Below are 13,019 nucleotides of genomic sequence, written 5' to 3'. Positions count from 1 at the left end.
AAAAAAAAAAGTACTATTTTTAGTAAACAAGTCAAAGCAAACTAACTTATGCTAAAATTCCCAAACATAGGTATAGCTAAAAGATAATGATTTCTTCCTTATTATGTTGCCAGACTCCTCTGTGGACAGTAAGTTCTCAACATGTTGCTAGGCAGAATTGTATTAAAACACATTGCATCTCAATGACTAAAGTGGCTCACATAAGGCAACTTATCATTGGCAGCACTCATGATATTTCTCTTTCTGCTCAAATCTAGAAACCAAAAGCAACAAACACTGCTTCCAAGCAATAACGTCAGTCTGGAATGAGTGGACTAAAAAGCACTATATGCACCTGAGGAATTTTACATTTGACTAAAAGCTTTTTTACCTCTCTTTTATTGAGTTTTGTTAATATCACTGTTCCTATCACCCACATATCTTGAGCAGGGAAGAAGTCTTTAAGATGGTAGCAGTGATGTGCTCAGGTTTCCAGCAGTGCCTGCCAACCAGCATCAGCTCAGCCATCCTGGTCACTTCTTTACACTGGCTTCATTTCTGAGTGTTCAGCTGCTCGCTGCAGACGCACTGCAACCTGGGAGAACTTATGGCCATGAGCACTGCAATTTTTGCCAAGTTTCTCTCAGTTTTCTTTGATTTTTTTTACCAGAATTAAAACAAAACCTGTATTTTTCTCTCTGAAAATTGAATACGTGATGTCCACCTTCTTCCATTGGAAGTCTTGGTTTATTGCCAAATCCTGACTCAGGCGTTTCTTAATTCCAGAAAGCAGGGTCGGTACTGCCGAGGCTTTCATAGAGGTACTTTTAATAAAGCCCTGGGGTCATGTGGCTATGAGAATCTCAGCAGCCACTTTGATACAAAGTTTCAAGCAGTCATAATTGGGGAGAAAAAATGAAAACATGAATTTTAATGTCTTAAAAGTAAATAGAACTTCCAGTTTATATATTCGTAATAAATACATGTTAATTTCCGGATTTTGATCATTTTTAAATTCTTCTGCGTAGCAGAGCAGAGTTAATACTGAATTTATTTGTCTTTCAGTTGGAGCCGAGGCATAAAGCTCTCTTAAACCACAAAAGGCTAAGGTATCCATTACCTCTGCTGAGTGTAAATAAGAGAAGGGTGTTTAGATTCCAAGCACACGTTTGAAAATGCCAAGGAGAAAATGGTTTATTTACCATTAACCTGTCAGCTTGAAATTCTGCAAGTCACCTACAGTACCAGCGTGCTCAAGCATGCTAAATATCTTCCTCTCTGGTATCGCTGTAATGAAATGCCTCTGACTGGTGTATTGAACTCAAATGACTTGGGAAGAAGAAACTGCAGTTCGACTTTCTCTATAATCTCTCACATGGCAATAAGTTTTTACCCTTCTCAGGAGAAACAATTTCTCACTTCAGTATTTTCCAGTTATTTTCAGTTACTGCTCTGGTTTGGATTTTTTGTTTTCCCCACTTTAAGTCATTCATGTGTAACTTTCCTTCTGATCTCAGTAATTCCTTCATCAGCATTAACTCTGTTAATTTCAATAGAGCATTAACAGATGAAATTTGCTTAAAATATATTAATTATAAGTTTTGTTAATAGTGAAATGAAATGTGGAACAGGTGTTAGAATCAATGAATATTCATTAATGAATATAATTTAATTCCTTGATTAACATGAAAGACTACTTTTGTAGAAATTACCTTAGAAATATTTTTGTGTTATATGGCCTGGATGACAAGACTAAATTAGAAGAATTAAAATCTTAATTTAAATAATAAACAAGCAGTAAATTTTACCTGATTCTTTGTTTAAAATTCCCTTGAAATAGTCACATACGTACTACACCTACAAAGAATAGCTAATTCATCTTGGCTGCAATTTGAGTTGATTTTTTAACTCCCAAATAGATTCCTTATGAAAATTATTATGAGAATTAATTGTGCTAAGGAAGAAGAAACTATGTAGATGGCACAATATGGGATGCTGGAAAAAAATTACTTTTCCTCTCAGAGTCTAAGGACAGCAGTCTTGTTCCTCCAAGTTGGATACATAAACCTCCAAGTAGAAATGCTGCCTACAGCCCCCTCAAAGTTTTACAAAGTTGTTTGTGACTAGTTGACCTCTGGCAGTCCAGCTGTCAAGCTCATGCTCTGCACAGAGCAGTCAGAAAACCTGCACTGTCACTGGCCTGGAGAGTGGGGTCCAGAACAACTGCTAAAACGAATGTAACCTTTTTATCAGTCCTCTTAAGGGGAAGGGATCTACTCTTTGCAATAGTTTTTTGTTCTGGAAAAGGTGTTTTTTCTGTATCATGATATATGTGTCTTCTTCATTTCTTTGCCTCTGCAGCCTCTATCTCCCTTCTCCCAAATCTCCACTTCATTGTTGCAGGCTGATGAGCCTCAGGTACAGCTCCCTACTGGATCTATGTACCCAGTCACCTGTATGAGGAGTGGGAGAGCTAGCACTTCAGCAATCTGCATTACAGTGGTTCCTCTTATTTATTCTCTTTGGCCTTATGAGTTTTACACCGCTGTCTTAAAGCCAAGCTTGAGCAGGAAGCCTGTAGAACGATCTTATCATTGTCTGTCTTCTCCCCTGGAAGCTAGAGCATTCTCCTAGAAAAGACAAGTAGTGGTTCAGTTTTCTGCTGGATAGGAGAGCCTAAAGACCTCGGGTTTCCTGTTTTTCTGGACAAGAATTCTTCTCTGCTAGCAAAACTAGCCGAAGGAGCTCATCTCATCCATTTCAGGTCCTTAACCCTTAGGAGAGGACCGCATGTCCTGGGTTCAGAGTGGACGGGGGTGCCTGATAAGCAGTTCTGAACCAGAAGCTGCTTAGATCTTTCTTTGTATTGTTAGCATTAGTGTTTACAGCTTGGGATTCCTATCTACTAGCTGCCCTACAAAGGTGAAAATTTGAATCTGTTCTTCTTAAAGACACTTCTCTTTCTCAATTTGCTGGAAGCTGTTTCTTGGGCAGCGTGAATATGGTTCAAAGGCACTTGCCAGAAAAAATTCGATCAGCAGGATTCATTTTTTGCGAACATGATTCATGATTTGGCTCTTCTAAAACAAGGAAAAAAACATGCAAACAGTCTAGTAACCCAGCAGAGATGGAACTATAAAAAGTAAATCAGTAATTACAGGGAAGAGCACCCATGCAACGGACATAAACTAGCTTGCTAGTAACCTTTCCCAATTGGAATAAAATGCACTGTTAAATTAATGACAATTGTTCATGAGCTGTCAGTTAAGTTTTCTCAAGAGTATCTATAGAACATACCAGGAATTAAGAAAGAGAGCATTTTTTTTCTTTTGCCTAATGAGAAATAATGAGAGAGAGTGTAATCATCTAATTTATAGCAAATAACCACACTACTCTCACTAACAAGAGAAGATGTAGAAAATACTCCCAGAGGGAACAGAGTATCTTTTCACTTATACTGATTTATGTCAGTAAAACCACCGACTTGCATGGAATCACTTTGAATTTGGTCCTTGTTCCAGTTTAGGAAGGCGATTCGGACCCAAAGGGTAAATGCTATCATGGAAAAAGAGAGGAAGTACCCACCAGATTTATTCCGAGTACGTTCTATACAAGCTTTGTCTCATTTAAAATTCAGAAGGTTGTGAATAATCAGAAACCTGTCCCCATAGGCAAAGGTTCTCCTTTCTGCTGAGTTCCAGTCAGTAAGTGGTAAAATTCAGTTCCCTGAGCCCTACAGTCCTTCTCTGCATGTATTTCTAGACACAAATAAGACCCTCTGCCTTCAGCATAAGCAAGCACATCATGGGCTATGAGCACAAGGGAATCCATTTCTTCTACCTCTGCTGGTTCTGCACACGTTTCCTACAAGCTGAGTCTCAGAATAAAACTTATTCCCTAGTCATAAAACTCAACAACAGTTAGTTCTGAGTTGAAAAAATGGGTTTGTTTTCAAATGAGTCATAAAGCCCCCTTTTCCTTTGTTAGAAGAAAAAGCAATTTGTACTCGTATTTATGTAGGAAAAGTAGTTGTGTTTCCAGAGAAGTAATCCCAGATGGCCATATGTTCACACTAGCCTGTTCCATTCCAACTTAAAGTATTTATAAGCATGTCTTGCAGGCAGGTACAGCTGAGGTAAGCAGAAACACAGTGGCTCACGAAAACAGGAGTGAAATATCAATAAGCATTTCAAAGGTTTACCCTGAAGGTTGTGAAGGCTTGTAGGAGAAATATACTGCTTGCTATTAGGTCTGTATACCTATGGATAGAGACAAAATGCTACTTTTTTATATGCCTAAAACCAAGCGGAGGCTTGTGTTTATTATATAGTTTTCAGCTACTTTCTGATTATAGAGATGCATATTCTGCAAGTAAAAGATGAATTCAGAGAGGCATCACATAATTGGAATCAGGTTTGTATTCCTACCTCAAACATGCTTGAACTACTTTTTCTTTCCACTTGAGAAAACCTTTTAGACGATGTTTCATTTGAAACTGGGCTTCTTGAGCTGAGAATTTTAAACCATTGTTTTTTAATTGACATTTTATTTCTGAGAGTGACATGTATTACAAATGAGAAAAGCCAGCGTCAGAAAAAAAAGCTTTAGTTCCTAGGATTCTGATATTGTCTTTTGTGTTACTGCTTTTAGTAATAAAAAAAATTAAGAACAACAGTACTCAGCCCCTGTAGAGAACTTTCCATTTTAAAAAGCATTAGGAAAGAAGTAAAAATCTAATTAATTATTTTTTTTCCACAGTAATTACTGTGTTGTACATCATTATTATCCTCATTTTAAGCCCAGGGCATGCTTTCCCATTTTCTTTAAGAGGCATTGCCCTCTGAAGCCAGTGCAGTTTGTGGGAACCAAGCAGATGAGAACCTGCACACCTGGTGGCATCGTGGAGGCTTTCAGATCCTTCTCTTGCTGTGGGGCTGCACCTACTCAGCCACAGTTTGCGTAAAGAGCTGAGATTGGCTGTAGAAAGCTACGCTCTCCTGTTTGTGTGAAACAGAAGGAGACCTTCCCTTTGTCTCCTTCCTCTTTCCTTTAGGGCTAATAATTTCATGAGAGATCTATTTATTTTAAGTACTCCCTGTAAGGTTTGATGCTATATGTGAAGTTATGTGGTATGCAGAAGTGAGGTCCTACACCTGAGCAGGTCTCATGACTTCACAGACCTGAGTACAGGGTAGATGGTAGTCCTGAAGATGTCTGTAAGCAAGCTTTGAAAGTGAGGAGAAGGCCAGCTAGAGCTTGGAGCATGGAAAGATTTCTTACCATCTTTCTTTGCTATTATTAGGATGCACAGAAATGGAGATACTAAATAAAACCACTCACTTGTGTAAATTCCTTTTGACCTTCAATTTACCCCTGCAATTCTGATTTCTTACATTAGGAAGCTCAGGTGAGCTGGTATCCACACTGGGACTTAAGATGTCCCTGTGTTCATTCCACTGCAGCGTGCATCAGCCATTCCCTTTCCTGAGATGTCTTCCACTACATAGAGAGCTTTGAAATCTGTAGCATTTTCTTCCAGAATCTGTCTCATAATTTGGATTTCTTTACCCCTGTATGCTCTTTAAATTCCCAACTTCTGATTCCTCATTATGCTTCTATTACTAATGAAGCAATCTTAATTTAACAGAGCTACTTTTAAGAACGTCCGCATTGCATGAAAGTCTTAACACAGAAACTTACTTTCATCGTCTTTCATGTGAATAACAATGTGCCTTAAAGCTATTACGTGGTAATAAAATTAACTGTCATAATTAATCCATCCTATGAGAGGACAGAATAACCTGTCAATTAGCTATTTAAAATAGTCTGAAAAGAGAGGGGAAGTTACTCTTTTTATTGACACTGAGGTACATAAGTCCTGTAGCACTGGATTGTCAACTTAATCACAGACTTCTTAAATTATTCTTTCCACAGATCTGTACCCCAGATTTGGTGGTGTTTCTGGCATGTTCCAACCAAAGGCTGAAGGAAAGGTTACTGAAGCGAGCTGAACAACAAGGGAGACCTGATGATAATCTGAAAGCCACTCAAAGACGACTAATGAATTTCAAGCAGAATGCTGTCCCATTGGTTAAATATTTCCAGGAAAAAGGGCTAATCATCACAGTAAGTCCTTTAGCGTACACATCTGAAACCTTAAATTGCCGTTGTGGTTATATGTGGCTTCTTAGACCTTTTCCTTTCAAAATATGGTTTAGGTATATCTTTTCGTGGTTACTGAAAGCAAACTTTCTGTGCGCTGAGAGACTATTTTCTGCAAAATGCAGTAACACAGTAACGTGTGTAGATGACATGGTAAGCACTGCATCAGTTCTTTGCTGCAGGCACGAATTGCTTCGCCAAGTGGTTGCAAACCCTTTGCTCAGAAATTATTTGCATGAAAGAAGAGCTTGCTTTGAAACACTCGTTGCTATTTCAGTGCCAGCAGTTTCATCCCTAGCAAGCAGTCATGTGCTTTTTGGATGGTTGTCTTGAGAGAAGAGGAAAGCAGAAAAAAAATTACATTCTCACTGAAAACTGTTGGATCAAATCAATACAGATTATTCAAGGAATAAATGTGGCTGGCTATTGACTGACTCCAGTAAGTAAAAAGTCCTTAGATTATCTTACCATGGCTTAAATCTGCCTTGTTATGTAGTATTCTACAAGCTTTAATGTTTCAGTTAAAAATTTTTGTAAGAAAATTACAGTGTAAATAGATACTGGGTATCAGTAAGTAATACTGATTTCTGCAATATTTGAGGCAGAAGGAACTGTCTCTAAATGGAGAACACACCAAAAGCTGCATTCATAATGAAGTCAGAAGTGTCTTATGGAAGTAGGGCTAACAAGTACTGCTAAAGTATTTAAGTGCTTAATAGGCAGTTGACAACAGTTGGATTATTGGCATGTTCTCAATTATGGACTGTGTCTCATTGTAATGCCACACAAAAGTCGGTACCACGTGTGGTACGTGAGAGCACAGACTGCCTATTTTGCTTTTTGTCACAGCCTAAATAACCTAGGTGGTTCGCATTGGTGTGTTCTCCTCACAACAAATATGACTACTTCTGTGTGCTGGTCAGATTCATGAAGGGCCAAATCATCCTTAATTGTAAAGTCGTCTGCTGATGGTGGTAGTCTTAATAATGCGCTTCAACATCTTTCTGAAATTCGAAATGAAAATTCCAGGAAATTGTTTTCTGCAGAGAGTATTTGTCCTGTTTGAGAAATTTTTTTAACTTCGTTATGAAGAATGAGAGGACTGGTATTCTTGTTGTTCTTCCTTATTGAGGAAACATGTATTTTGTGACATGTTTGTAGCCTGTACAAGCGCTCCTCCTATAGACAGCATACTTAGCTCTTGAGGGAAAATGTGCCTTTGTCGATAAAGCCTGTGGGGCACCTGGATGGAGTTCTTTTTCTGTGATGAGACCTTGTTTTCTATGTTTAGCTCTGGTTGTTGAGAGGTCTAAAGATAATTCAAATTGCAATGTTTATCTTAGACACCTCTCTCCTTTTTGAAGAAAGCAGGTGTTTGTGATGGGTGGTGAAGATGATAATATGGCATGTGAACGTTATATTTCTGTCCACTGCAGGACAAGGAAACTGCATATGCAGGAAATCATGTTTGGCAGCGTGTCAAAAAAAAAGTCTTTAATACAAAAAAGATCTGTAATATTCGAATTTACTCCTTGACTATATGATATCTACTCAAAGTGTGTTAATATCATTTCATAGAGATCTAGAAATTACTCTAGATGTACATCGGTGTAGAAGTCAGGAGAATTAGACTTTGAAAGGTAGACACTAATGTTCACATGTCATTAGCGTTGCTACAGTGCAGTTGTGTTTCCCTTGTTGCAAAATCAGGATTCATTAGTAAAGCCAAGCCCTGAGAGTTAGATACATGAGTAATTTCATGGTCAATGGATAAAATAATCCCTCTCTGTAGATGCTAAAGAATACATATGGCAGACCTCATTTCCACAGGATTTCATAGCATGCAGAGGATGTGTTTTGCAGTTGCCTACGGCAACACAGTTGTTGGGGAATAAATGAGAAAACGGAGTAGCTGGGAAAGGGGTAATAAAAAGACATTAAACATGCACGCTCCAGAGCATGTAAGTCACTGAAAATTTCTACAAAAGGGCATTTTTTTAAAACCATGTGACCTTGAAATGGAAGAAATGTATGCTAAGTCCATGAAGGAAACTACATACTGCTAAAGTGAGTTATAAAGTTTGAAGTACTGCTTTTAAAAAATGGTTATTTTGTCAACCTTTGTTCCATTTCTTAGCACCTAATTGGTAGATCAGCATTATCTATAGAGTTTTGACATTCTTCTGACAACATGGTTTCTTTTCATGTGTTCATTTGTTGGAAATTCATCTGTCCAGTGGGAAATCTAAGGATGTTTCCCCCAACTTCCTCTCACATTCCTTTAAAAGGCACAGAATCCAAGAGCCATTGCAGTATTCATCTCCACCTTTGTCTGGTGGAAACCCTGTATCAGCTCGCCCTTTACTAGTCTGTATCTGTATTATACACATGTAATATTAGCACTTCTACATTCATTTGATGCACTTGTACATGCTGTTTCCCTACAGAAAGAGGAAGCAAGAAAGAAAATCTCATTCATCCTGCTGCTATAACACTGACCCTGGAAGGCACTGAAATATTATGTGGTTGAGAGCAGTGTAAGAACTAGAGCAGCATAAAATAGAATTACACTAGCCTAATTCTTAGAGGAGTGAATCCTTGAGGCAAGGTCTGGCAAGGTTAGTGTTGGCCAGGAGGCAAAAAAGAAAAGATTTACATTTTTCTTAAATCCCTACCTGTACATTGTCACTGCTATTCAGAGCTCTAAATTTCAGACATTTCTTCCACCCAGCATCATGATTCTACTCAGGGAAAAGAAAGAAAACCATTTGTCTTACGGAGAGATATAATTTTAGAACCATAACTCAAATTTTAAACATCTGCTTAAGTATGCTGTTCTTCATCAATAAGCAGGCCAAAAGATAAAAGAAAAACTCACTGAAATGCAACTAAATATGATTAATGAGCAGACATTCAATACACCTATAGTCTACTATTAGACACTGTATGATAAAGAAAATAAAAATCTAAATGACCTAGAATATTAGTTTTCCTGCTCTGACAGTTATTTAATACTTTTTTAACATACTTCAGTTAAATTTACCTGCCCTAAGTGAACCTGCTTTCCCTACGTACCTAATCCCTACATAACTAATGTGCTTTAATGCTTTTTATGTGGTTGCTCTGTAGCTCACTCTGAAAAAGCATGTTGTGAGTTACAAATAATAATAAAAAAGATAATCCTTCTCTCTACCCCAACACGTGGCACCCCAGCCTCAAAAAACTCTGTTTCAGGAGAAAACTGGTTTGTGTTAGCTGAAGCTCTGGTCCAGCACACCTTTGTTGTCTGGTGAGAATTTACTGTGAAAGAAGATTACTATTAAAAGAGTTTCTTAAGAATCAGCTGGAAAATTCAAGTGAAAACTGTGGTTTATTGTTTTATTAATGTCAAACCTCATTTTTCTTGTAGACATTATATTGATATTTCTCATTATTAGACCTAATGCTATGAACTACCTGGCCCTTAAGAACTATGGCATAAAGCTCAGGAAAATCACATCCACTGACTTTTGAATAAATTACTATGATGTAAAACTATTCTAACTAGGAAACTTTTTCATTTACAATCCCAATGAATTTAACTCATCCTATTGCTGGGAAGCCTAAAGAACACACCGGCACAGCATGCTAGACCATAGCGAACAAATCGCTGTAGTACTTATATCATCATATCCCTAACACTTAAGTCATATACAGAATCTCCCACAGAAAGCAGCCTTCTTGCCTACAAGAAATGTTTTTCTTTTTCTGCTCAGCTCACTCAGCTAAGATGTTCCCAGTCAAAGGGACGAGCTGTGTTCTGGAGAGAAAGTAATGAGAGTTCAAAGGGTGCCTACACAGTGAAAAATACCAAAGTTGTACTTTTTTTTTACTGCTAATTCACTGAGGAAAATGCAAGAAAAAATATGTCTACTTTTCTTTATGAAATGAATATGGTTGGACTCTATGATCCGGTGGGTCTCTTCCAACCTGGTGATTCTATGATTCTATGAAGCCGTTGGTAGTGATCAGCCATATTCAGTAAAGTAAAAATGTTAACAATGCTATGGTTATTGGTGTTATGTTTTTATCAGATGAAAAAAACTATTAGAGGTAAAGAGGCCAAGGTAATGTGCGGATTTGTATCCCCAGATAATCTGTATTTCAGAAACTAGTTACTTGTATCAAACCAAAACTAGTTCTAGGAAGCAAGCAGGAGAGCGGAGAAGATGGATGGTAAGGTAAATGCCATTGAACTTCAAGTTTCTGCCTTGTTCAGATAGATTTTAAATCTCTGCTATTCCCACCTCAGTGATATTCATTACTCAGGTATGGGTTGTTTTGAAAAGGGTTTCTAAATCTCCACTTCATCTGGACTCTAATCTGGTGTAGATATCGGAATAGCCATTGGAAAGGAGATTATTGGGTTACTAAAGTCTTTCAGTTACAGTTATTAAAGCTGTTTTTAGAGAGCTTAGCTGTTCTTTGTAGAACATATCGCTTGGTCTAGACAGACTAAAAATGACAGAACTCATTGTCGTAGCAGTGGAAGTTTCTCTTCAAGGAGACAGGATTAGGCTCAGTCTGCCTTATTTACAAGAATTATATGGTAGCCTAGTGCTTCAGCACCAACTTTGTTGTACTAATAAGACTTGTGTATTTAAAAAACCAAAACCAAAACAAAACCAAAAAAAAGTGTGGTTTTAGTGAGACAAAAAAATGCTAAGCATTAAAAGAAGGCTCAGGACCTTATTTTAACAGGCAGGATGAGACAGCATCCTGTGGCCTGAAATGCTGATTTCACCAATATCTTCATTGTCTCACTTGTCCTTTTAGGGAACGTACCATGCCCATGCAGAACATTAAAATGACATTCAGATTAGTAAGAGAAGTACAAAGAACCCAGAAAAAGCAGCTGAAGCTGGAAAGGGATTTTGAGCACAAATTTAGAAGTTACGTAGTTGCAGGTGGGGGAAATAGCTTCTATAGCTGTCTGCCCTCATTAGCATCAAACAAGCCTAATGGCTGTCAAGTGTCACAGAAAAATTCCCCATGGAACAGCATTATATAAATTTTTCTCTCAATTTGGTTTAAAAAAGGGGTTTTGCGGTAGCATTGCACAGTGATCTGAACTTTAGCTACAGGCTATGACTTACCAATATGAAAATATCTGTTATAAACCATTTCTAAAGTTTCTGTGCTATCCTATAGCTGTCCAGCTTGAGGTTCTGTGTTGGGCTTGCTATTTATTTGGTTGGTCGGTTGTTTAGCTGCGAATGCTAATTCAAAAAGACTTTCAATTACTCATTCCTTCTGTAATTCTAGGCTCCTCCCCAGAGAAATGCGAGTCTTGCAGTACTTCCACCAACTCTCAAGGTCAATCCAGATCTTATTGATAGTGAACTGTTATGCAAAGGCACGATCTTCCATGTCTTGATAGCAGCCACTGCCAGGCACCTCTCCTAAACCAGAATCCAGCTCCAAGCATCTTCTCCTCAGCAGAGGAACATGCATCTTGGCTAGTCACAGAATGACTAGCTGCCAAGAACGACTAGCTGTTTTTATGGTGGTGATAGTTGCTCTCATCCATGCAACTTTGCATTAAACAATCCTCAAAAAGAAAATTTAAAAAGTTCCACACCCCCTTCTCTGAAGTAACTCTAGGAATAGAGGCTGTTAGCCACCACCTCCCCCGCGTGCTCTCACTTCTGTGCTGCAGGCTCGGGATCTCATCTGTGTGCCATCTGATGCCTTGGATCTTGCGTTTTTGGCTGCAAAGTGATACAGACTTGACAGGAATGGTTTCACTCAGACCTAGCCCCTTCTGTGTCAGAGCATAACCTTTCTTTCCACAAGTCATAGATGTGGGTTTGAACTTGCTTTGCTTTGTAGAAGGTGCTGAACGGAGATTTCCCATCGATTGGCCCAGTGCCACCGGGATATTTTCAAATGCCTCTCAGTTTAAAAATACAGCAGTCTTGTTGGAACATGTCAGATGTGATTTTAGCATAATTGCTACACTGGCTGTTCAGGGTACTTGCGGTTTCTTGGGCATGACCAAGGAGGAGTGTGAAGAGGAACCCAGGTGGCTTTGAATGTCAGTTGAAGGAAAACTTCAAAGTTTTATCACAGAATCATAGAATCACTCCAAGATCATCCAGTCCAACCATCACCCCAACACCACTGTGCCTTCTAAACCATGTCCCGAAGTGCCACATCTACATGTATTTTAAACACCTCTAGGAACGGTCACTCCAGCACTTTCCTGGGCAGCCTGTTCCAATGCTTCACCGCTCTTTTGGTAAAGAGGTTTTTCCCAATATCCAATCTAAACCTCCCCTGGCACAACTTAATGCCATTTCCTCTCATCCTATGTCTTGTTACTTGAGTGAAGAAACATTTCAAATCAAACAAGGAATGTAGATAGTTATTGTGGGACCAGAGGTTTTGTTTGAGGTTCAGGAGTCTTTCTCTGTTTTGCTGCATGGTTCCTAAATCTTTATCTTGCTCCGTGCTTATATAATCATGGAAAAAAAATATCTACAGGGAAAATGAGACGTGGGATGGGAAATAATTACTATCACTGTTTCAGTTTTTGGTGATTCAAAGAAATGAAAGGCAAGTTGAAGCTTAGAACAGGTAACCAGATCTTTGCAGACAGAGAAAGTCAGCTACCTGTCATTGCAAATTATGGGTCTCTGTGTCTCTCCTATGTTTAACAGCTCTTTTGAAGAGCTGGGATATAAATGTGGAACTATTCCCTGTGGAACTGCCGAACTAGAGAAAGTTTATGCATGCTCTCATCACTGTTAGGTTTTACACTGTATCTCAACACTATTTATGTGTTACTGCTTTGTCATATATTTCGAGCATACAAGAGAAGGCGTATAAATGAAGTT

General features: G+C 38.5%; 1 protein-coding gene across 2 annotated transcripts in view; it reads left to right on the top strand.

Annotated features, from left to right (window-relative positions):
* The window catches only part of AK5 (adenylate kinase 5), an 85,205-nt gene that overhangs the window by 13,326 nt on the left and 58,860 nt on the right, over positions 1 to 13,019 (top strand). For both annotated transcript variants that reach the window (XM_069862891.1, XM_069862890.1), the window contains exon 6: positions 5,914 to 6,105. In XM_069862891.1, coding sequence (XP_069718992.1) covers positions 5,914 to 6,105 — 192 coding nt within the window. The remainder of the gene's footprint in view (positions 1 to 5,913; positions 6,106 to 13,019) is intronic.

This window comes from Phaenicophaeus curvirostris, chromosome 8, assembly GCF_032191515.1.
Source record: "Phaenicophaeus curvirostris isolate KB17595 chromosome 8, BPBGC_Pcur_1.0, whole genome shotgun sequence".
Classification (NCBI taxonomy): Eukaryota; Metazoa; Chordata; class Aves; order Cuculiformes; family Cuculidae; genus Phaenicophaeus; species Phaenicophaeus curvirostris.
Note: the sequence above shows the minus strand (reverse complement) of the source record. Positions and strands in the feature narration are given on the sequence as shown.